The following is a 23,709-nucleotide window of genomic DNA, read 5'->3' as shown; positions in this document are numbered from 1 at the left end:
TTATTATCCTTATTTGGTGAAATTTTTATTAATTTTTCAGAAATAAAAAAAAACCGCAAGAATTTTGATAAAGTTCAAAAATTTTGATAAAAAACCCAAGAAACTTCAATCGGAAAACTTTTGAATTTTTAAGTGTTTAATATACGGACCATGATATCAACTAAAATGTATATATTTATATATTATATATATATATTTTTAAAAATAAAAAAATTTCCCGCTCGATTGCTGTTGGGTCAAGTGATAGTCATGTGACTTGACAAAGAAAAATTTAAAAATGTCGGACAGCGAAGAAAGCATGTCAACAATGCCAGTGTTACAAAAAAGACCCAAAATATCACTCCCAGCAAACACAGACGGTTCAGGGGATGATCAGGTTAATTATATGCTTTTAATAACATCGGTCTTACGATTAATTCAATCAAATAAACAGCTTTGGATCCCTAAAACAGTAAAAGAACAAAATGTAGCTAAATTCTAAATCTTCATCATTGTTCATGTTGATGTTTCTTATTGACTATGTCACTAGAATACGCCTGTTAAGTCTGTAACCCTTACTTTACCGAGGATATAAACAAACTTAAAAAGGTGCAAAGAAGGGCTGCTAGGTTTTTCACAAACCAACATAGAAAGTGTACATGTTTGTGACATGATATAAATCATTTAAAATGGAGAGACCTCGCACACAGAAAAACAGATGCATGCCTTGTCATGTTTTATAAAATCACATCTCATCTCCGAGCAACAAAAAAAACCCAGGTAGACTAATAAAAACGCTCAGATAGACCCAGAACATGTATACAGGCTATAGCTAGTACATAAATCCATCCTGCACAAATACGCCAACAATCATTTTTTCCAGGATCAATTAAAAACAGGAATAACCTTACTCTGAATATTGTAATGAGTGACTAAAAATATTAGGGCTATTCCAGAAAAAAATGTATGGAGGGTTGGAAGGCAGTTTTTGTCAGCACCCATCACCCAGACAATTGTAATTGAGAATTATAGTGCATTATAGTGTGAAAAGTTGCTCTGATACCAATCACCATTGTATTATTAATATAAAGTGCCTTCCAACCCCCCATAAATTTTTTTCTGGAATAGCCCTTATCAATTTTGTTATTAATTATAAAATTGTTAAATTTTCACTGTACATACTTCTACACAAAGCAGTATGCGCAGTACAAGTGTCAGACATAAACTTTAATATGTTGAAGGTGGTGACTACAAAGAAGAAAATAGTAGAAGTAGAAGGAAAATCCACTGATCCCTTTGAATATAAAAGAAAAGATGTGGGATGATTGCCAATGAGACATTTATCCACAAGAGACCAAATTACACAGAAATTAACAACTATAGGTCACCATACAGCCTTCAACAATGAGCAAAGCCATACCACATAATCGTCCTGAACATACATGAAATATTTGCCACTGGACGTTAATCAACCAACAATCAATCAATCAACCATACTGCATAGTCAGCTACGTGTAAAACAATTCCATGTTCATTTAGCTGGTCTGAATTTTTTGAAGCTAACACTATTTTTCTATACTGACAAATATACATGTATAAGATGTCATGCACATGTCACCAAATTTCACAAGAAAGTGCTCCACTTTTAAAGCTGGAAAAACTTGTACATTCCTGTACATGTATGTTTCATTAAAATTAATATTTTAAAATTAAGCAATTACCAAGTCTCCAAGCATGCCAAAATTTCATATTAGTTAGTACATGTAAGGACTGGAAGGAATCTCATCTTCAACAATATTAAATGCAAATATTTGATGTTGGCAAAATAAACCAAACATGTTTATTTAACATGTACAAAATGTAAATTAAGAAAATTGCAAACCATTCATTATGATCATCATTATCAGGTCTCCAAAAAATTGTGTTTACTTTGCAGGCTTGATGGACCCTGACTTTTTTCACTGAAAATTTGGAAAATTATACTGTCACTAGTATTAGTCATTTTTTCAACCACTAGCTATAGCTTTATGCTGAAAAATTCTCAATAAGTATTAAACTGAGTAAGCATGTCTGTCTGACAATAATTACAAATTTAAGTTTTGCAGAAAAGTAGATCAATAGAATACAGAATTTGTGTATCACATTTAAAGGTGTGTTTTTGACCTTCCAACCCTATTTTTTCCACCAGATGAACCTTTACCATGCTTACATAATTTTACATGAAAAACTGGACACATGTATTGTATCACATAAAAATTGTACCAATAGACAACTTTCGAGTTCGATGCATTTCCGTCAAAAACTCTGGTTTTAGTGAACGTCATTTGTGCGTTTAGGGGCGTCGTCACTTCCGTTCCAACGTTGAGCGAGTGGTTGGAAAACTATAATTCTATATTGTACGAATTATTCGGCAAATTGAATTCTCAAAATTGACAATCAGCATTGCTGTCATTAGGGAATTGCCATTAAGTACCTACAGAACAACCATTATTTCTTGTTTATCCTGCACAATGACTATCACTAAGACGCGTGATGAACGTAAATAGTGCAGGGATACAGGCGACCCCCTCTATCTGGTAAATGACGTCATAAAGGCGCGTATAATTGACGAGTTTTTTCCGGTGACGGATGAACTCGAAAGTGGTCTATTACAGTGCACACTATAGGTGTGTAGGTATATCTTTCATTGGGAGTGCCAAAGACCAAAAGCTGTAGAAAACAATACGAGTATAAATCAAGATGAAATTGTCAGGTTTTTGGGATACAATTGCTTTCAAGCAATCTGTAGACTTATACCATTGACTCAGGGCCATGCCCTCACTTCAACCGTTTTATTCTAAACATTAAGGAACATCTCAGATTCTTATGATTGTCTTGCTTTAAAAGGTAAAAACAAACAAAAGGATTGAACTTAAACAAACTTTCCTATAATGTTCTTCTCATAATCTTCATGTTTGATATTTCCCTTGATTTATATGCGTGTTTTTAACAACACAGAAAATCAGAATTAAGCAGTATTTATATTTAGTGTTTTTATAAATTTAGAAACACGTCAGAGGGAATTCCTGAGTTTTGATAAATTGCGAGAGTTCTCTGAATTCCGATAAATCTATTTCTGTCATATAAGAACTGAAGTGGAGTTTTTCTTACATGTCACCGCTATGAAACTGATATTTGATATTGTACTTCCATAAAGAAATAGAGAACCATCTAGGTCGTTTTATTAACATTTAATATACGTTCTTGCTCCAGGGTTTGTTTAGGTAATTATGCGCATGCGTATAGTTTTCTTGCCTTTAAGGGGTATCAGATTGAATGGTTGCTCTGGATTCTCCACTCCATTGATTAATTTGAAACTGTCAATGAAAACAATGGCAATCGTATCCCTCAGAGCAATCTGCTCTTTGATTAAACTTCTTACCATGGAACTTTTCTGATTGTAAGACAGAACCAAGTCTTGTTAACATGCATGACAGGGTATGGCACCTATTCTTTGATTTCTAACCATTTGATAATTTTTTAGGATGATATTTCCAGTACAGCCAGTACTATCCTGGATGACATATCAGAGAGCAGCAATGTCCCACGCAGAGGAAAAGGAAAGCCCAGAATAAAAAGACCAAAACTACAGTTCAGATATATAAATCATGTCAAGGTCATTTTTTTATTGAGATTCTGAACTGACATTCACAAATATTATTGTCACAAATGTTAAATTCACACTATTTTGTGTACCCATGAGCAGGATGATATGATTTCTTAAAAGTGTCCTTTAAATACATGTTTCAGAAAAGGAACAACTAACATGTGTATGGTAATCCTACTTATATAACAGGCAATAAGACTACAACTACTGTATTGTTTGTTATACACTTAAAAACTTAAAAGCAATGCAAATGTGAAATAATTAGAAATAAGAAGATGAGTGCCAATGAGACAACTCTCCAGCCAAGTCACGATTTATAAAAGTATACCATTATAGGTCAAAATACGGTCTTCAACATAAAGCCTTGGCTCACACCAAACAATAAGCTATTAAGGGCCCATAAAATGACTAGTGTAAAACCATTTAAACGGGAAAACCAACGGTCTAATCTATATAAAAAACAAGAAACGAGAAACACTTTATGAACCACATCAACAAACGACAACTTCTGAACATATATCTTGATTTGAATCTTTTCAGGAAGATCATGGACTGCCATTGTTTGGTTTATCAATTAACCAGCTGACCAGAGAAGGAGACCCAATAGTGTTTGCTACAGTAGGAACAAACAGGGTAAAGTACATAGCTTTCACACTAATTTAATGTTTACAAAAAAATGTTTCAAGCATTTCATCAGTAATGTAAGTTCCACTCAAATCACATAAAAGGACTACACATTAATATAAAGGAAAATATAAAATGATCATGATCATATTCTCTCTTAATATAATAAAGGTTTTCATGTAAAAAATTTCTTCAGAATGATTATTTAATCATATTTTTGCGTGTCAGAAAATTTCAATATTTTCATTGTAATAGTTATTAACTTTTGATAATTTATTTATAAAATACAGTTATATGAATTTAGTCATTTTTTTGGCTGTTGTACTAAATTGTAGCATCACAATATATGAACTTTTAAAATACATTTGTCTGTATTTGTAGGTTACTTTGTATGAATTACAAGACAGTGGGAAGATCAAATTATTACAGGCCTATATAGACCCATCAGTATCCTTCACATTCCATATTATATATCAATGTTACGAAATTTTATGTATTTTACCATAATCATTTCTTGTAGGGTCTTGATTTAGTATATAAATGCATTTTTTTTGAAAATATCATATTGTTTGCTTGAGGACCAACTCTTAATCAGAATTTCTGATCTATCGTAAAAGTGAAAGTAAGATCTATTGAAATCACTCCGGAGGCAACATGAAAACACATAGCCATTTGTCTTACTGTTTTTAAGTCATTCAAGATCTATTAGCTTTAAAGATAAAAATAGATTTAGCAACTGACAGCTACCTAATAGAAAGTCTGTGGACCTGTTAAGAAATGATGTTAATCATCACAATTATTTTACAGAGTATCAAATGAAAAAAAATTTAAGTCACATACAACTATTAGATACACACATCCTAATATCCATATCCTAAATACATAAAGGAGAATGTCTGATTTAAAGCTTGAAAATTGAAAATAGGGTATTGCAAAGTGTCAAATAAAATGATTTTTTTAAAACTATAAAACCATTATTATTAATTTAAGGTACATTTGTACCAAATAATTATTAGACAATGTGCTCATAAAATTAACATGAATGCTGTACTATAGATTCACCCCAGTTAAAGAGCAAATGATTACAGATAACATAATAGATAGAATGAAATATCCTTAACTTGATGAAGACAGAAGAAAATTTTTACTGTGTTGCTTGGTCGTATGATGAAGTAGGTCTACCGTTACTAGCAGCAGCTGGTCTCAGAGGTGTTATACGTATCATTAGTCCTGTAACCATGCAATGTATAAAGGTAAGATTTGGTTAACCAACTGCTTTCATCCAAAAGGACCTGTGTCAAATAAGGACAGTCAATTGCTTAATGTTACCATGAATACCTCTTGCTGAAAAGTTTAAAAAAAGACACTTGCTGTAAAGTTCTATAACAGCGATTTTATGAGCTCTATTATAAAATTGTGAAGATAATATACTGTATACATGTACACGCAATAATGTAGATATTTTTAAACAGAATCCTGAAACATGTACTATGTTTCCATGTACACAAGCCAATTTTTTTAGTAAGCATGTTAAATTTTCACTATACTGACAATGAAATCTTGGGTTACAATTTTCTGATCATAACTGAGAAAATTAATAATTTGTGTTTTATATTTCAGCATTTTGTAGGACATGGTAATGCAGTGAATGAGTTAAAGTTTTATCCAAAGGATCCTAACTTGTTACTGTCTGTGTCTAAAGGTTAATATTGTTCAATTATGTTTAGTGGCTTGTAGGTTACATAGAAGATTGATATTTTGATACATTAGATATCATTGTTTTTATTAATTTTCACGGAGTTATCTTATGATCATTAAACAATGAATGGTAAACAATATCAATTCTGAGAATAAAGCACATAATGTAAATTAAAGAGTGAAGTTTGTGTATTTTTATTAATGGAAAAATTCGTTTCCGCACTCTAACTTAATTAACTTTTCCTCAACCAAAAAATATGAATTTTATACACAATGCTTATTACTAACAAATGGAAATTAATTTAAAACTTGGTGGTGTCACTCTCTTGGTTCTTCAGTTATGTCCCTTTATGAATGGAACAAAATTGCTGAATTTGCTGTTTTCACACTCTAAATTTACTTTGCCTCTACCAAATTTTATGAAACCTAATATACACAATAAAATTGAGAATGGAAATGGGGAATGTGTCTAAGAGACAACAACCCGACCAAATAAAAAACAACAACAGCAGAGGGTCACCAACAGGTCTTCAATGTAACGAGAAATTCCCGCACCCGGAGGCGTCCTTCAGCTGGCCCCTAAACAAATATATACTAGTCCAGTGATAATGAACGCCATACTAATTTCCAAATTGTACACAAGAAACTAAAATTAAAATAATACAAGACTAACAAAGGCCAGAGGCTCCTGACTTGGGACAGGCGCAAAAATGCGGCGGGGTTAAACATGTTTGTGAGATCTCAACTCTCCCCCTATACCTCTAACCAATGTAGTAAAGTAAACGCATAACAATACGCACATTAAAATTCAGTTCAAGAGAAATCAGAGTCTGATGTCAGAAGATGTAACCAAAGAAAATAAACAAAATGACAATAATGACTACTAGCAGTTAACTGACATGCCAGCTCCAGACTTCAATTAAACTGACTGAAAGATTATGATTTCATCATATGAACATCAGGCACAATCCTTCCCGTTAACAATGCTTCCCGTAACAATGCTTATTACCACTATACACAGATCAAGTTCAAATTTGGATGAGGTCCCTGTCACATGTCTTGAGTTATGTCCCTTTATAAATGGAAAAAATGCTGAATTTGCTGTTTCTGCACTCTTACTTTACTTTTCCTCAACCAAATATTATGAAACTTATACACAATGTTTTTTTCTCCACCATACACAGATCCAGTATGAATTTGGGTGCTGGCACTTGCAACCTTCTTAAGTTATATCGCTTTATAATCAAAACATTGCTGAATTTGCTGTTTTACTCTCTTTACTTTGCTTTTCCTAAACTAAATGATTTGAAATTTTTATGAAATGCTTATTACCACCTAACACAGATCAAGTTGGAATTTAGTTTGTGTTACATGCATCGTTCTGGAGTATTTGCCCTTTATGAATCGAAAATTTGCTGAATTTTATTTTTGTTTACAAGCAGGGGTATCTGTCTCGTATTACACATTCTTTTTATACTTTAGTTTTATAAAAAGCCGAAAAAAAATTCTCTTTTATTTAAAAACGATACATAGGATAGAGAATTTAAACAGCAAATTCAAGTTTATATGTATTGTATTTCAGATCATACACTAAGGATGTGGAATATAAAGACAGATGTATGTGTAATTATATTTGGTGGTGTAGATGGACATAGAGATGAAGTTCTTAGTGCAGTGAGTTTAATCTTATGTCCCTTTTACATAGCAGAGCGGATATATATATACAATGTACACAGTACACATGTAATTTGTCCAACTTGCATCAAGTTTGAATTCTGGTGGTGTCACCTCTACTGTTCTATCATTTTGCCCTTTTGCAAATGGAAAATTGCTGAATTTTTCGTTTCCATTCTCTTATTTAAGTTAGCCTCAACCAAATGTTATGAAACTTATACGTAATGCTTATTACCACAAAATACAGATCAAGTTTGAATTTTGTTTGTTTCACTTTTACTATTCTAGAGATATGCCTTTTGCAAATGGAAAAAATGCTGAATTTTTCATTTCCATTCTTTAATTTAAGTTGGCTTTAACCAAATGTTATAAAACTTATACAAAATGCTTATAACCACAAAACTCAGATCAAGTGCAAATATTTTAGCGTCACTTTAACCGTTCTTCAGTTACCGTATGTTCCTTTATAACTTTATCTGATATGCAAGTGTGAGCATCATCTGTGTCCCATGGACACATTCCCCATTTATTTGCTAAACAGCAAAAATTTGAATACAAGGCACTTCAACCTAATCTTGATTTCACTAATGCTGAGACTTCTTATATTTTAAGCAAATATTTAAAACAGTAACAATTTCATTTGTTGATGGAAAATTAGATTATTATTGATTTTGCAGACAAATGAGATAACTATTTACTTTTTTCATTTCTGTTTAGGATTTTAGTATTAAAGGATCAATAATTGTATCATGTGGTATGGATCATTCATTAAAGATGTGGAAAATGGATAAAGAGGAGTTACAGGCAGCTATAGAGTCATCATACACATATAATTCTGCAAAAACAAACAAGTATGATTTAATTAGAATTCAATTGTTATTTATTTGCATTTTATAAGCCTTATAAGGTGATTAGTATTTGCTTGCTTTTGTGGAATTGTTTTAACAAGTGCATGTTAGACTGACATGTCATACAGCCTCAGCCTCATTTTCATAGAGAATGATATTATAAATGTAGCTTTGTTGATTGTTTACAACAAGTACATGTCAGATTGACATATCATATAACGCCAGCCTCAATTCATGCTTCATTCATTATGTTTATACATTTTTTTATGAGACATGTATTTCAGAAATTTTATATATGATATAGGTAAGGGTGGACATTTTTTTGGAGTAAATTCATAATTGCAGTACATGTTACTATGACTTGCAGAATTATTCATGTTACAGATAAAGAATACTAGTACATAACTTAAATTAAGTTTTTTTTTTTAGACCATTCCCAACAGTGTTCCAGAATTTTCCTGACTTCAGTACCAGAGATGTTCATAGAAATTATGTAGACTGTGTTCGATGGCTAGGCAATTTTGTTTTGTCAAAGGTATTCAATATTTCTATGTAGATAATATTTTGGTTTATAAAAAATAAAATTTCAGTTTATTTAGAAAGTTTTTAAAGTGCAGACATTTTATAAAAGTTTAACATTGAAGTAAAGGTCTTCTTTTTCAAACAAAGGATAAAACTTGTTTTGTCCTGCAAAGAAGTAGGTAAAACACTTAGAAAGGAGTAGGTCCGGTAAGGGCCGATTTTGGCCTCAAAATGCTAAAATTGTGAAGATTTCAGTAATTTAGCATGATTTAATGATGCTAGTACCCGATATATGTGCACTGTATTGCCAAAAACAACCCATGTTTATGTAGCAGAAGCAATCTACTTTCCAGTAAATAGCTAAAAGATTACATTTTCACCATTTTTTAAAACTGCTATATTTTGGGCCAAAACGGGTCTTACTGAACCTACTCCTTTAATAATTAGTAAACAGCTTTGTTTGAAATTCTGTTTCTTCTACATACATCTATTTTCATTTACCAGTTAATGAGAATGATTTTTCTTTTTCAGTCCTGTGAAAATAGTATAAATTGTTGGAAACCAGGAGGTTTACATGATTCATTGGCTGACATGAAACCACATGACAATAAAGTGACCATCTTACATCGATTTGATTACAAAGAATGTGATATCTGGTACATGAGATTCTGTCTTGACTTCTGGCAGAAGGTGAGTTCAACATCTTTTTTACATGTGTATATATATATATATTTCTATATAAAATTAAGGAGATGTAGTAGGATTGCAGAGTCAACTATCCATCAGAATTAAAATGAAGTGAATAATTCATTAAAATTCTGCCACACGGAATGAAATTCATTAGGCTTGTACATTTACTTCTACCTTGTACATGTTTGCTTACAATAACTTTAATACATGTGTTTACATTTATCGCTACATGTATTTGTTTGACACTATTGGACATCACATTTGTTCCCGTAAAATTTTGATGTAACAATAGGAGATGTCTGAAGCCACAAAGGAATAGTGATTGTTGAATGAACCAATAGCTCAAGTGTTGCAGAATCCTGGATCAAATGTCACAAATTCTTAAAAAATGCTAAAGTGTTCTTTCGTTTGTTTGTACTATATTCCTTGTCACATACTGTTGTCATTTTATCAATATTTTTAAAATTACCTTAATTTTTGGTTAGGCTGAAGCAGCTGAAATAAAACCAAGTTCAAGTTGAACTGTTAAAACCAACATTTTCTGTAGAAATCCTGTGTTAAGTCAGGAATATTGCAGTTGTTATCAAATAATCCATTTCTATGTATGTTGGTGTCTCTTTTTGTAGCAGTTCAGTGTTTCTGTTGTTCAATTGTTTTCTTCTTATTATTGATGTGTTTCCTTTGGTTTGGTTTGTGAACAGGATTTCTTTTCCCTTAAAATTGATTTGTGACTATAGAACTGTGGTATACTAATTATGTTGCCTTTATTTATTGACCTTTTTGATAGATCCTAAAATCAACACGACCCTTCACCTAATATATACCTGAACTTAGTTCAAAGTAAGAAATTCTCATAAATGAATCAAGAATGTAATTGTGTCTGTTATATTATAAGCTCACAAGTTTGAAAAGAACTTTGCAATAAGAAGCCATTTGTTGTCTGTAAATTTTTGCCAGCCTGGAACCTCAGGTCATTTGAGCATTTACCATGACTTGGCTTTTGTTCACCATCAAATGTAAGACACTCTAAACATATAGTCATTTAAAATACATGTGGATTCAATTACTTAAACTATGAATACAAATGAGTGTGTGGGGTTGGTAGGAGGGAAGAGAGGGTGTTTTTAGCTTACATATATAGATAACATTAAAGCAGACCTGCCAACTATCCCAATTTTCGCGCTATCATCCCGATTTTTATCCCTCAACCCGAATCCTGATATCCGGATTGAGAAACTAGTCAAAATTTCGATTTTCACCAAATATACCCGAAAAATTATTGTTTACCAATTTTGAAGTTTTTTTAATAAAGGTAAGATAGGCTATTGACTTTGCTTCGTGTCTGTTGCCTGTCTATTAATTATTAGACAATGTACATTTAATTTACTATATATAAAACCATTAAGCTTAAAAAAAAAGTTGGGTTGAGGATACATCATCTTAACCTGTCCTGCTTAAGCTGTGAGTTAGATTTAGGATCAAAGAAACTGTAAGTCATAGGGTGCTATAAACAGTTTTGTATAAAAAACTAGGGGTTATTCCCAGACTTAAGATAGATAAAATTGAGAATGGAAATGGGGAATGTGCCAAAGAGACAACAACCCAACCATAGAAAAAAAAAAAAAAAAAAAAAAAACAACAGCAGAAGGTCACCAACAGGACTTCAATGTAGCGAGAAATTCCCGCACGTGGAGGTGTCCTTCAGCTAGCCCCGAAACAAATATATACTAGTGCAGTGATAACGAACGCCATACTAATTTCCAAATTGTACACAAGAAACTAAAATTAAAATAATACAAGACTAACAAAGGCCAGAGGCTCCTGACTTGGGACAGGCGCAAAAATGCGGTGGGGTTAAACATGTTTGTGAGATCTCAACCCTATACCTCTAGCCAATGTAGAAAAGTAGGAAGTCCCTTTTTATCAACATAATTGCTGAAAAAGTATCATGTTTTTTGTATTTGGTTGTAAAAATATGTTAATTAACTTCAATTAAAGCAGGTTGAATGATTAAGATAATTTAAACAAAAATGTGTCCATAGTACACGAATGCCCCACTGGCACTATCATTTTCTATGTTCAGTGGACCGTGAAATTGGGGGAAATTACTTTAATTTGGAATTAAAATTAGAAAGATCATATCATAGGGAACATGTGTACTAAGTTTCAAGTTGATGTAACTTTAACTTCATCAAAAACTACCTTGACCAAAAACTTTAACCTGAACTTCGCACTATCATTTTCTATGTTCAGTTGACCATGAAATTGGGGTCAAAACTATAATTTTGCATTAAAATTAGAAAGATCATATCATGGGGAACAAGTGTACTAAGTTTCAAGTTGATTGGACTTCAACTTCTTCAAAAACTACCTTGACCAAAAACTTTAACCTGAAGCGGACGGACGAATGGAGGCACAGACGGACGGATGGACGGACGGACGGACAGACGGACAGAGGAACGGAGGCACAGACCAGAAAACATAATGCCCCTCTACAATCGTAGGTGGGGCATAAAAATTAGATTAAATATATATGTTTTGAGGGGAGACAACACTGTAAACAGTCTGTTTTTTGGCAGTGAAAATTGAAAACTTATTTGCAGCCACTGTAGCTCTTTTTGGAGCAGGTGAACGTACCCTGAAGTATGAATTTATTGAAAGACCAGGTAAAAATCTATGAAATTCATATAATTTTGATTATGAAAAATGTGCAGGTATCATGTCTCAGGAGTGTGCACATGACCTAATTTCAGGTTTTTTAAGCTTAAATTAGGCAATGTTTTTCCCAGTTTCTCTGGATAAAACTTTTTTAAACTATTAAAAGTACACTTTTTTTTATATCATTATAAACTAGAGAATATTCTGATTCCAGTGATATCTAGTTTTATACAAGTAACTTTATTAATCAATCCACCACTAAGGGTCACTTATACATGGTCCCTCAAAATATGACGTCATAGAAAAAACTGTTGATTGCACCCATAGTACAACCATCTTTTGTTAGATCATGCAAAACTTTTAATGAGAAAGGCCCACGCTTTAGTTATGCAATATTGACCTTAATATTACACATGGAAGGCTTTGGGAGAAGATTTTTGTTAATGGGGCTCTAGCTATAAGATATGAAAATATTTAGAATATAGAACATGGTTTTGTTTGGTTAAATAATTGATAAAGTGAAATAATGAAATAATAATTTGTTTATAGAAGGCAATTTTGTTCAATTTTGTCAAAATAAGCATAGAAATAATGCTGACGAATTATTCACTTGCAAGTGAATTATTCAACCTCATTAAATCTGTATTCATGTGACCTTCAATTTAACCCATTAGCCAGAGATTGGTTACAATGCATAAGTTGTGTTCAGCCATTAAAAGGAAAAGAATGTCAACTTTGAAAGTGAAACAAAGGTCAACCATTTCGTTGACTGATTCTATCCTCAAAAAAATAATTCTTATACAGTTGATTAACTTATTTTTTTAAAATTAACATGAAATCAAACAGACCTATACAAATCCAATTGCATAAGGTTGAATCTATTTATATTGATGTTAATGTTTATATCAAGTTATGTGACCATAGGCAGTATTTGGAGGTCATCTAGATAGTTGATTAGATGGTGTGTAGACCCAAATATACATGAAGTTATGATACATATTCTCGAGTACATGCTTTTTTAACTGTTTATTTCCGACTTACTGTAATTTAATACATCATTGGCGTATCCAGGAGGGGGGGTTCAGGGTCCCCTTTTTTTTGGCCGATCAATGCATTTGAATGGGACATATAGTTGGAACCCTTTGGCCTGGGTTGGGATGCCCCCCCTTTTTTTAAATGACTGGATCCACCCCTATACATGTTTTAATATGTTATAAATCAAATAGGGAATTTGAGTTAAATCAGTGAACATGAATTTGACAGCTAGTGCCCCTTTAAGGTCCAGCCCTATGGTACAGAAACATTGCAACTAAACTTTAACAGTTCAGGATACTTATGATGAATTTTAGTCATAAAAATTTCTGAAAAGGAAGGCCAGATCTAAACAACTTATAATCATAGCTGAACAATGTATTGTTTTTTGATACATTATGTTAAGGGGCAATCACTTCAAAATATATTTTTTATTTATTCTCTCATACAAAAAGAAGTAAAAGCTAACAGTTTTCCAATGATTTTGGACATGGTAAATACATCTCATAAATTTACAGATTGTAAGCGTGATCTTACTTACCAGAATATCCTAAAAATCCTACCACAGAGTAGGTAACCTGTCCAAAAATTTTATACCCAGGAGTCAAAAGTTGGTAAAAGAAAATAGTCTATTTGCAGTTCCCTTTGTCTGTACCCATGCATCTGTATTCATCTCATAATAAAAACTTTATAGAATCTCTCTCCTATATTGTGACTTTATTGTCCCTCCCTACGCCTGTATCAACCTGCTGAGTTGCTCTGTAATTCTCGTATCACAGCTTTCAGAAGAGAATAGGCATTTTCAGCGACTTCACAATGTCTGAGGAGAAATTATCAGCAAAATGTGTGAGGAAACATTATCAAGCTTGCTTTTGTCAAGTGTAAAATTGTCTTAGGGAGAGGAAAAAGACCAGCAGTTTACTAATTAATAAATCCAAAACAGAATAGATACAATGATTGTGTTGGGTACAATTATATAAACTATATATTCATTTAGGAAATGTTGATTCACTTTCTGATTAAAACTTATTTGTCTTAGATGTGTAAAGGCGTTATACATATAAAGCTACAAAACAGTTATAATGGATAATGTTTCTGAAATCAAACGTTTGAAAAATAGTCCAAAATAGATTATAGATATAAAAGTAAGGAGATATGATACATGTATGATTGTCAATGATACATATGCACACGAGACAAAAGGACGAGAATGTAAACAACCATAGGGCACTGTATGTTTATAGGAGAGTAGACATAGCTGTTAATTTATTTACCTTAAGCTTGCAATGTTGGGTTAAAATGTTGAACTTCCTTGTTTTATTATGTATAATAGTTAGGCCGAAAAAAAAAACCGAAAGGGGGGAGTAATGTTGAATTTCCTTGTTTTTTTATATATATAATAGTTAGGCCAACAAAAAAAAAGGGGGGGGGGGGGTGTATTACATCTATGAAAAAAATAGGGTAGGTAGGTAGGGATATTTTTTTATTTTACCATTTTTTTTAAATTGAGGAACATTCTGACTTTGACAGTGCTTAAATTGAAAAATAAAAAAAAAAATACACTTTAGGAAAAGCTATTTTTTAGCTTAAAAAAGAGAGGGTATGGTAATAGGAGACACACATCTTATTTCATTTGGCCTTATACCCATGTGTAGTTGTTTGTTCTTTATATCCAGTGGCAGATATAACAAGTTTTGCTTACTGTTTTTGTTTATAACATTATAAAAATTTAGTCAGTACCCTTTAGCAGTCTCAGTTTTTCAGGTAAGGGCTATTCCAGAAAAATATGTATGGGGGGGTTGGAAGGCAGTTTTTGTCAGCACCAGCCACCCATACAATTGTAATTGAGAATTATAGTGCATTATTGTGTGAAAAGTTGCTCTGATACCCATCACCCATGTATTATTAATACAATGTGCCTTCCAACCCCCCCATACATTTTTTTCTGGAATAGCCCTAAATAAATTTGTAATGATTATAATTATAATTTTTTGTAGTAAGATTAAAATTATGTTGAATAAAAGCATGAGTTCATGATAAAAAAAATGTTAAATAAAAGCCTGATTTCATGATAAAAATATAATTTTGCCTTTGGAAGTAATATACGGATAAAAAATGTACTGATTTCATTCATTTTAGTTTGATAAACATTTGTAAACTAGAAAATAATTCCATTAAATTTGCACTTGTAAATAATTAACCAATATCTGTAGATATTAATTCCATGTCACAACCTGTGATAACATGGTCTAAAGTTTGTTTTATCTTACACTAATTATATTTATCTGTGAGGTATAATTAATTGAAGGTTTGGTCATCTCACTTCATATCATCATATATGTTAATAGTGAGGCTCAGTAAAGGAGAATTATTTCTTGAGATTAAATTTTGTTAAGCATTGACTGTAAATTATATTACAAAATAGGATTTAAACCTAAAAATATGATAGATTTTATTGAGGAAAATATTTTTTTGATAAATTGCGGAAATGTTACAGATTTTTTTTTTTTTTAATTTAATGACCAGTCTGGCTTTAAATTAAGAAAAGATAAATTTCTATATAAGGGAAGTTCATTAGTCAGCCAGACTACATCTTATACCCTTTTGGATCATAGATAAATATATAATTATAGACAAAATTTTTACAGTGTTAACATCTTCATTATATGTACAAAGTTGTTTCTAAAACGATTTACACTCACAACTGACACCAAATGGATCTAAAATTTACCATAAGATTTATTTCTTTAATTTTTACATTGAATTGTTGGATTTTATCAGTGACATGCAAACCTTGCATGAATCTACCAAGCTGTGAATGTGATGAAAATGAAGCACTTATAAAATGTGAAAATATTATAGGCTTGAGTATTTTATCCAGGATAAAACCTAGTGTTGTCTCACTGACTGTGGAAAATAGTTTCCTAGGACCAACATTAAATGCTTCATTCTCATCCTATATAATGGAGGTGGAAGAGATTGACCTATCACATAGTAGAATACATTCTTTGACTGTTCATGTGTTTAAATATCTTAGAAACTTACGTAGACTTGTTTTGAAAAATAATTTTCTAAGAATATTAAAATTTGAGGTTTTCGATCATTTAACAGCTTTAAAGGAGTTAGACCTGAGTCATAACAGATTTGGAGTTCTACCAGATGGTCCTTTTCATTCTTTGATAAGTTTACGCTTCCTCAATGTTAGTTTTAACAATCTGACAAATCTCAAATTTGGATTAAGGTTTCAAGTGATGGAAAGTATGCAGTCCATAGACTTATCAGGAAATAAATTCCAAACAATTTCAAACGATTCATTTGAAATGACTGCAAATTGGCGTGATCATATACCCAAAGTGATGAACCTCTCACATTGTGGAATAGAAAATATACAATCAGGAGCTTTCAGATATCCTAAAGGGATGGAAACTTTGATACTTAAAGGAAATAAGGGCATTTCATATGAAAACCTGACTGCCCTATTCAACTCAAGTGATTCACCAAAGATCAAGTATCTTGACTTGACTAAAACTGGTTTAACGGATGTATCAGAACTTTTTATTTCTCTTCGAAGTCGCAACATAAAAGAATTAACATTATCACACAATGAGATAACCTTGCTGTCCACTGATCTCTCTGAGAATCTGGCAGGAACGTTACTAAAGTTTGATATGAGAGGTAATAAACTGACTTCCATATCTGGTGCTGTGTCAGAACTTCGAGATCTGCAGTATTTAGATTTATCAGAAAATCTCATTTCAGAAGTGGATTCCAATTTTAATGAAAATCTGATAAAACTTAAATATTTGAATTTAGCACACAACAAAATTTCTGCTGGAAAATTAACATTACAAAACTTTGTTGAGCTTGAAACTTTGGATCTTAGTTTTAACCAGTTGACATCATTTATTATTCCACAAACTCTGATTAAATTACAAACCGTGAACTTAGCTGAGAATGGAATAAGTACATTAGAATCACTGGATGGTTTAATTAACTTGGAAAACTTTTATTTTCAACAAAACAAACTAACAGAGCTTAAGAAATTCTTGTTTGTTGATTCACCGATTATCAAAATAGCTGATTTTAGTGGGAATAAAATTGAAAAGATAGATGAAGGGACTTTTGAACCTCATTCACCAAGATTCGTTGATCTGTCTTTTAACCAACTCAAGAAACTTAAATTTCCAGGATGGACTAATGTCAAATCTATCAATTTACGAGGAAACAATTTAGAAAACCTGCATGGAGAATCATTTTATGCTTTATTTCAATTATCATTTCTTGATTTGGCGGAGAATGCCTTGCTTTATATTGATGATAATCTGTTTTTGTATCTTACAAACTTGACAACTTTACATCTGGAACACAATCAGCTGCTTGGAATCTCAAATTGGAAATCATTGTTCCGAGCCTTAATTAGTCTTAGATACATCGACTTTAGTTACAACAATTTAACAAGGTTTGATTCGAGTATCCTCTCAATGAGTAAATCATTACAACAATTAAAAGCAGATCATAATCTCATTCATAACGTTGTCACTGCTGGATTTAAAGGTCTTACACAATTACAAAATGTAGATTTTTCCACCAATTATTTTGTATGTAACTGTGATCTGATTAACTTTAGAAATTGGCTGCAAGATTCTGGTGTAATGATTATGCAAAAAGGTAGTAATAATTATACATGCAAAGGGCCTCCCGAACAAAAAGGAATAGATGTATTTAAGTTTGAAATCGATGATTTTGAATGTGATTTTATGTTTTTGTACATTGTTGTTTATTCTTGTGTTGGAGGAATCTTTGTGGTGGTTGTCATTATCACGTCATTTGTATGTCACTATCATCTTAAATGGAGGAGAGAACAGTCGAATACTGAGAACACTGCGTCTATTGACTTTGAAAGGATGGAGCATGTCCCTTTTATCCCAGATGGAACATTACTAAGAAAACAAAATACCAGACAGAAGACAAACAGGAAAACACAAAAACAGGAATCTGCAAAGGTCAGTAAGACCAAGAAGAAGAAGAAAAATCAGCATAATACTGAAATGTATATAATGAATGGAAATGTGAAATTAATGAATGGAAAAATTCCTAATGGCATTAAAAATGGGAAAACTAACAATAAAGCTGCCTCTAAAGGACATTCAAAGAAGACAACCAAAAAGAAACGCTATAACTCAGACCCACCTTACTTGTTCAGACACGAGAATGAACTTGTGATTCCTAAACCTAGACGTAAAACATATTCTGATCTTGAGATGAACCCTTACGTTCAACAGTTTCTTCTACAACAACACAAAAAGCAGATGAAAAACATGATAAATAAGAGATACAACAGAGAATCATTTAGAAACGTGGATATCATACGGCCAGTGCATGGTAGTAGTAGTTCTCCTGACTTTAAATATAATGGAACAAACACTCTGCCAAAATCACACACAGTGGATTATAGACTTAATGAACATTATCCTGAAATGGCCACATGGCATGGCTCTCGTAGCAGACAAAACAAAAACTATACCACAGCAGATGTACATCAGATGGAATATGTTGATAATAAACATAAAATGTCAGGCTACAATACAATAAGTGGTGTTCCATCTCATCGATCTCATGCTCAATATATCTGACTTTAATTGATAAATGATATTATTTGAATCAAATGTCCAATGTTTTGGTTGTATATGGAAATGTGTGGTAGTATAATAGACATAGATGTAGCTATATAAATGATTTTAATTGTGTTTAAAGATTTGCTTATTGAACAAAGGTGAAGACACTTTAATCATTTAATAAGTTGAATTATGTATTTAAAAATAAGGAGATGTGGTTTAATTTCTAATGAGACAATTATCCATGCACTGGAGACCAATGGTTGAGTATGTTCACAAATATAGTACTTGTATATTGCAAACAGTAAGCTAAAAGTTCCAAATAGAGCAAAATGGGAAACAATTTTCCATAAAACTGATTTATGATAAAAAAAATTATTAAAGTTACCAGGTGTTTATTTGGTACACAAGATCTAGACTATTTTCCCTCTACATATGACTTATTAGTAGCACTCAAATTAAAACAGTTGGGAGGCTTAAAAACCATATGGCAGACAGCAGCCAATCACAACCTCTGAATTACAGGCTCCTGACTTTGGACCACCACATGATGATATTGGCTGGGTTAAACATGTGTATGAGTGCTAAACTCTCCGTTATCCTCGCACAGTGGTCTGTAACATTACAACATAAGAAAACATTGCAAAAAATCAATTAGAAAGGACTCAACTCATCACATTGTCACAAAGCATACATAAAAAAACCTAACAGAAAAAAACAACACAAAGTACCCATCAAAGGATACAAGCAGTTACTGATAGTTCAAAGCCAATTGCATCAAATAAATAAACCACTTATTCCAGAATAAATATTATCATTCCATAAACATCCAAACAATTTGGTGTCCAGTTGATCATATTTTTATGCAGTCATTTTTTGCGGCATCATTATATCATTGTAACTATAAGGAGGCAATAAAATTTTATAATCATTAATTAGGCTGTTGATTCCTTTATTTTCGTGGATACCAATTTTCGTGGTTCGAGGAAAACTTGCATATTTGAGGATATTTAATTTTGTGGTTTTGGCAAAGTCTGTATTCATTCCTTTAGAAAATTTGTAATGCTTTGAACATTTACCCACATCAATATCATTTGAATATAATTTAGGCTATTTACATACAGAGCATAAAACAAAAAGATTTACAATGAAAAAGTATGGTAAACAGCAAAAGCATCAACACAGTTCAAAACATAAGATAACTCTCTAACAGTGTGCCAACAAAACTTGAGTATCGAAACCATTTGCAGAAAAAAGGCATTACTTTCAGAATGTCAAACTGTTAAATCTCATATGCAATAAACTGGGGAAAAGAAATACCAGCTCTGGAGCTAATACTGCATTTTGTTGACTATAGCTTTTGGATGTCACATCAGGTAGTGATTACTTTTCTGAAGCACCTAAGTTCACTCTTAACTCTTGTTTTTCGTGTTGTTGGTGTTTCTTTGTCTTCTATGCAGACTTGTGCATCTTGTGCATATTTTCTTCTTTTTTGGTTTTGCCATAATGTTTATCTTTTTTGGACTTGTGAGTTTTGAAGGTCTCTATGGAATCTTCTGCTTCATTTTGTTTTTTCAAGGATAATTGCATATACATGTATAACCATTTGAACAGTAACTATATGTTCAGGCATTATACTTGAATGTATCCTGCAAAAATATTTTAATGGCCTATAGATGTGCCACAGTAGACCTCAGCTTATATGATATGATGAATGGTGAATGCCCTCCAGATTTAAGAATGTTTGACATCAACAAATAAATGTTTTTTGGACAAAATCTTTTGAACAGTTGACAGAATCTATATCGAACTAAGTTTGATAATACCCCAGGGGTGTGAAAATGCTCTATTATAAATCTGTGTTCATATGGTCAAAGATCAAGTCTTAGCAGCTATTAATTAAAGACTGAAATTTTGGCAAATTTTGATTTCATGATTTTATTTCTTTAATAATTTGTCCTACTTTTCCAAAATTCAAATGATGATGCTTTGTTGGAAGATAAAGACCTCTGATAGGTCAAAGGTCTATGTCAGCAGCAATCAATAGACTGGAATTGGGTTTGGTTCTCTTGTTTGAGAATACCAACTAGAAAGTTTGATAGTGCAGAGGTCAAAGTAACAATATACTTTTCCATCATTTGACATGAATTATTAGAAGAATTTATAAGAGCTGGTGTATTACTATTAGTAGTTACCATAGCCCACTGATTGTCAGCCAGTAATTCTTTGATTATGTCCATTTTTAAGAATTATAAAAAATCATGCACCATGGTATCTGAATTATTCTGAAGTCATATTTTTATGCCCCATTTATGGGCATTATGTTTTCTGGTCTGTGAATATAAAAAAGAAGATGTGGTATGATTGCCAATGAGACAACTATCCACAAAAGACCAAAATGACAAAGACATCAACAACTATAGTGAGTCCTTTCGACCCACCGTTCATTCTTCCATTCATTCGTTTGTCCATCCATTCGTCTGTCTGTCCTGCTTTAGGTTAAAGTTTTTAGTCGAGGTAGTTTTTGATGAAGTTGAAGTCCAATCAACTTGAAACTTAGTTCAAATGCACCCTATGGTATGATCTTTCTAATTTTAATGCCAAATTAGAGATTTTTCCCAATTTCATGGTCCATTGAACACAGAAAATGATAATGCGGATGGGGCATCCCTGTACTATGGACACAATCTTGTTCTTTGTCTTTTTATGTCAATATGAATTTAGAAGGATTGTTGTATTTCTGGACATTATGAATCAAAATATATAAATACTGCAGTCCAACAGTTTGAAAATACTTTTTTGAAACTTGATGTACTAGTAATAATGTGAATTAAAATAGCAGCAGTGATGCATTAGATGTTAAATCTCTTAAGAAGGATGATAATATAATGCCAAAAAGGTTAGAATTATGCCCTTTACAAATGGAAAAACTGATGAATTTTTCGGTTTTGTTCTCTAACTTGAGTTTGCCTCAACCAAATTTTATGAAATTTCTACAGTGAGTTGAAGACTTATCATCTCAAAACTCAGAACAAGTACAAATTTTGGTAATGTCACTTTTACCATTTTTCAGTTATGTCCCTTTATAACTTTTTATGATACTAGTATGTAAGCTCATCTTTATCCCATGGACCATTCCACATTTAAACATTTTTTTTTACAGGAATATGATAATTTTCATCTTATGAGCTCATTTTGCTAATACTGGTTCTTATTGAAACAAACAGTATTATAGCATTTTTTTTTACATTTGATTTTCTGCATAGTAAATATTTTACAGTTGATGGCACTTGGAAATCAAGTAGGAAAGATTTATGTGTGGGATATAGATGTGGATGATCCTAGAGAAGCAAGGTAAAATCATGTTGATAGAGATATATTTAGAAATGACAAGTTACACTAAGGGTAAAAAAGAGGAGCAAAAGAGTTACACCCATTTGAACTTATTTGCTTTAATGTACTACTTCAACAGTTTGTCATCGCAACTCCTCTGAAACCACACAACAGAATTTCATGAAACTTTGTAGATAATAAGGACATACTATGTAGATGTGCATATCGACAGGAAATTATGATTCATTTTCTTTCTTATGTTACGCCCCTTTGAATTTATTTGCTTCAATGTACTTTTGCAACAGTTTGTCATCCCAACTCCTCTGAAACCACACAACAGAATTTCATGAAACTTTGTAGATAGTAAGGACATACTATGTAGATGTGCAAATTGATAGCAAATTATGATTCAATTTTTTTTTCTTACACTTATTTTCTTTCTCCAATGACAATGTGGGGACGTGGGGTATGTGAGTGCAGTGCTCACTAAGGTTCTTTTAACTCAAGACTCATTAATTAGTATAAAAAAGAAGATGTGGTATTATTGCCAATGAGACAACTATCCACAAAAGACCAAAATGACACAGACATTAACAACTATAGGTCACTGTACGGCCTTCAACAATGAGCAAAGCCCATACCGCATAGTCAGCTATAAAAGGCCCTGATAAGAAAATGTAAAACAATTCAATGAGGACTGTTTTTAAGGATTTCTTGTAGATCTTATATACTTTTAATTGACTGCATTAGTTTTAGACAGTTTTGTATATTTTAGGGTACAAGCATTTTTTTCAATTTCATTTTTTTTTCTTTTTTAAGTATTTTATAAATTTTTATATGCTTGTTCGATTCTTTTAAATTAGTGCTTTGTAATCTATGTTTTATGTATTTTTGTATTTTATATATTTTTTAATTTTTTATATAATGCGCTCTATAAATATTGTATTTATTATTTATTACCTAGGTACATAGTGATTACACACCAGAAATGTTACTCACCAATACGACAAACAGCGTTCACACGAGATGGGTCTATATTACTAGCAGTGACAGATGATGCCTCTATCTGGAGATGGGAGAGAGTGAAATAGCTTATAGACAATGACTGTAGGGACAGAATGAAATAAGATTAGCAAGTCAATGAATGGAATATTTGATTGGTCAACATGGATGAAATTAAATAGAGAAATTATTCTCCTTCATGTAGAAATTTAAGTCGTTGTTCTATTGCAAAAGTGTTTTTAAAATCGTTGTTGAAAAGTTGTGTTATGTAATCTGTTAATGTTGATCTGTGAAGGAAGAGATGTAATCTGACTTATGTAGTTTTGTGAACAAAGACCAAGAATGATCTGACATTAAATATTTTTAATAAAAGTATTGCTTAATGTTA

The 23,709-nt window shown here is 32.0% G+C and overlaps 2 protein-coding genes across 2 annotated transcripts; both read left to right on the top strand.

Moving 5' to 3' along the window:
• The first annotated feature begins 235 nt into the window (after positions 1-235).
• Positions 236-23,709, top strand: LOC139490556 (polycomb protein EED-like). Its single transcript, XM_071277391.1, has 12 exons — positions 236-376; positions 3,503-3,634; positions 4,166-4,258; positions 4,631-4,696; positions 5,380-5,502; positions 5,870-5,951; positions 7,530-7,621; positions 8,339-8,472; positions 8,899-9,004; positions 9,523-9,681; positions 22,267-22,340; positions 23,284-23,709. Exons 1-12 carry the CDS (start codon positions 278-280, stop codon positions 23,408-23,410), a joined length of 1,287 nt encoding a protein of 428 aa, XP_071133492.1. The 5' UTR covers positions 236-277; the 3' UTR covers positions 23,411-23,709.
• Positions 16,093-19,118, top strand: LOC139490555 (insulin-like growth factor-binding protein complex acid labile subunit). The gene has a single exon (XM_071277390.1). The coding sequence runs from the start codon at positions 16,170-16,172 to the stop codon at positions 19,002-19,004; it is 2,835 nt and encodes a 944-aa protein (XP_071133491.1). The 5' UTR covers positions 16,093-16,169; the 3' UTR covers positions 19,005-19,118.

The sequence above is a fragment of the Mytilus edulis genome, chromosome 10 (assembly GCF_963676685.1).
Source record: "Mytilus edulis chromosome 10, xbMytEdul2.2, whole genome shotgun sequence".
Lineage (NCBI taxonomy): Eukaryota > Metazoa > Mollusca > Bivalvia > Mytilida > Mytilidae > Mytilus > Mytilus edulis.
The sequence above is the reverse complement of the archived record's forward strand: the minus strand, read 5'-3'. Positions and strand labels throughout refer to the sequence as shown.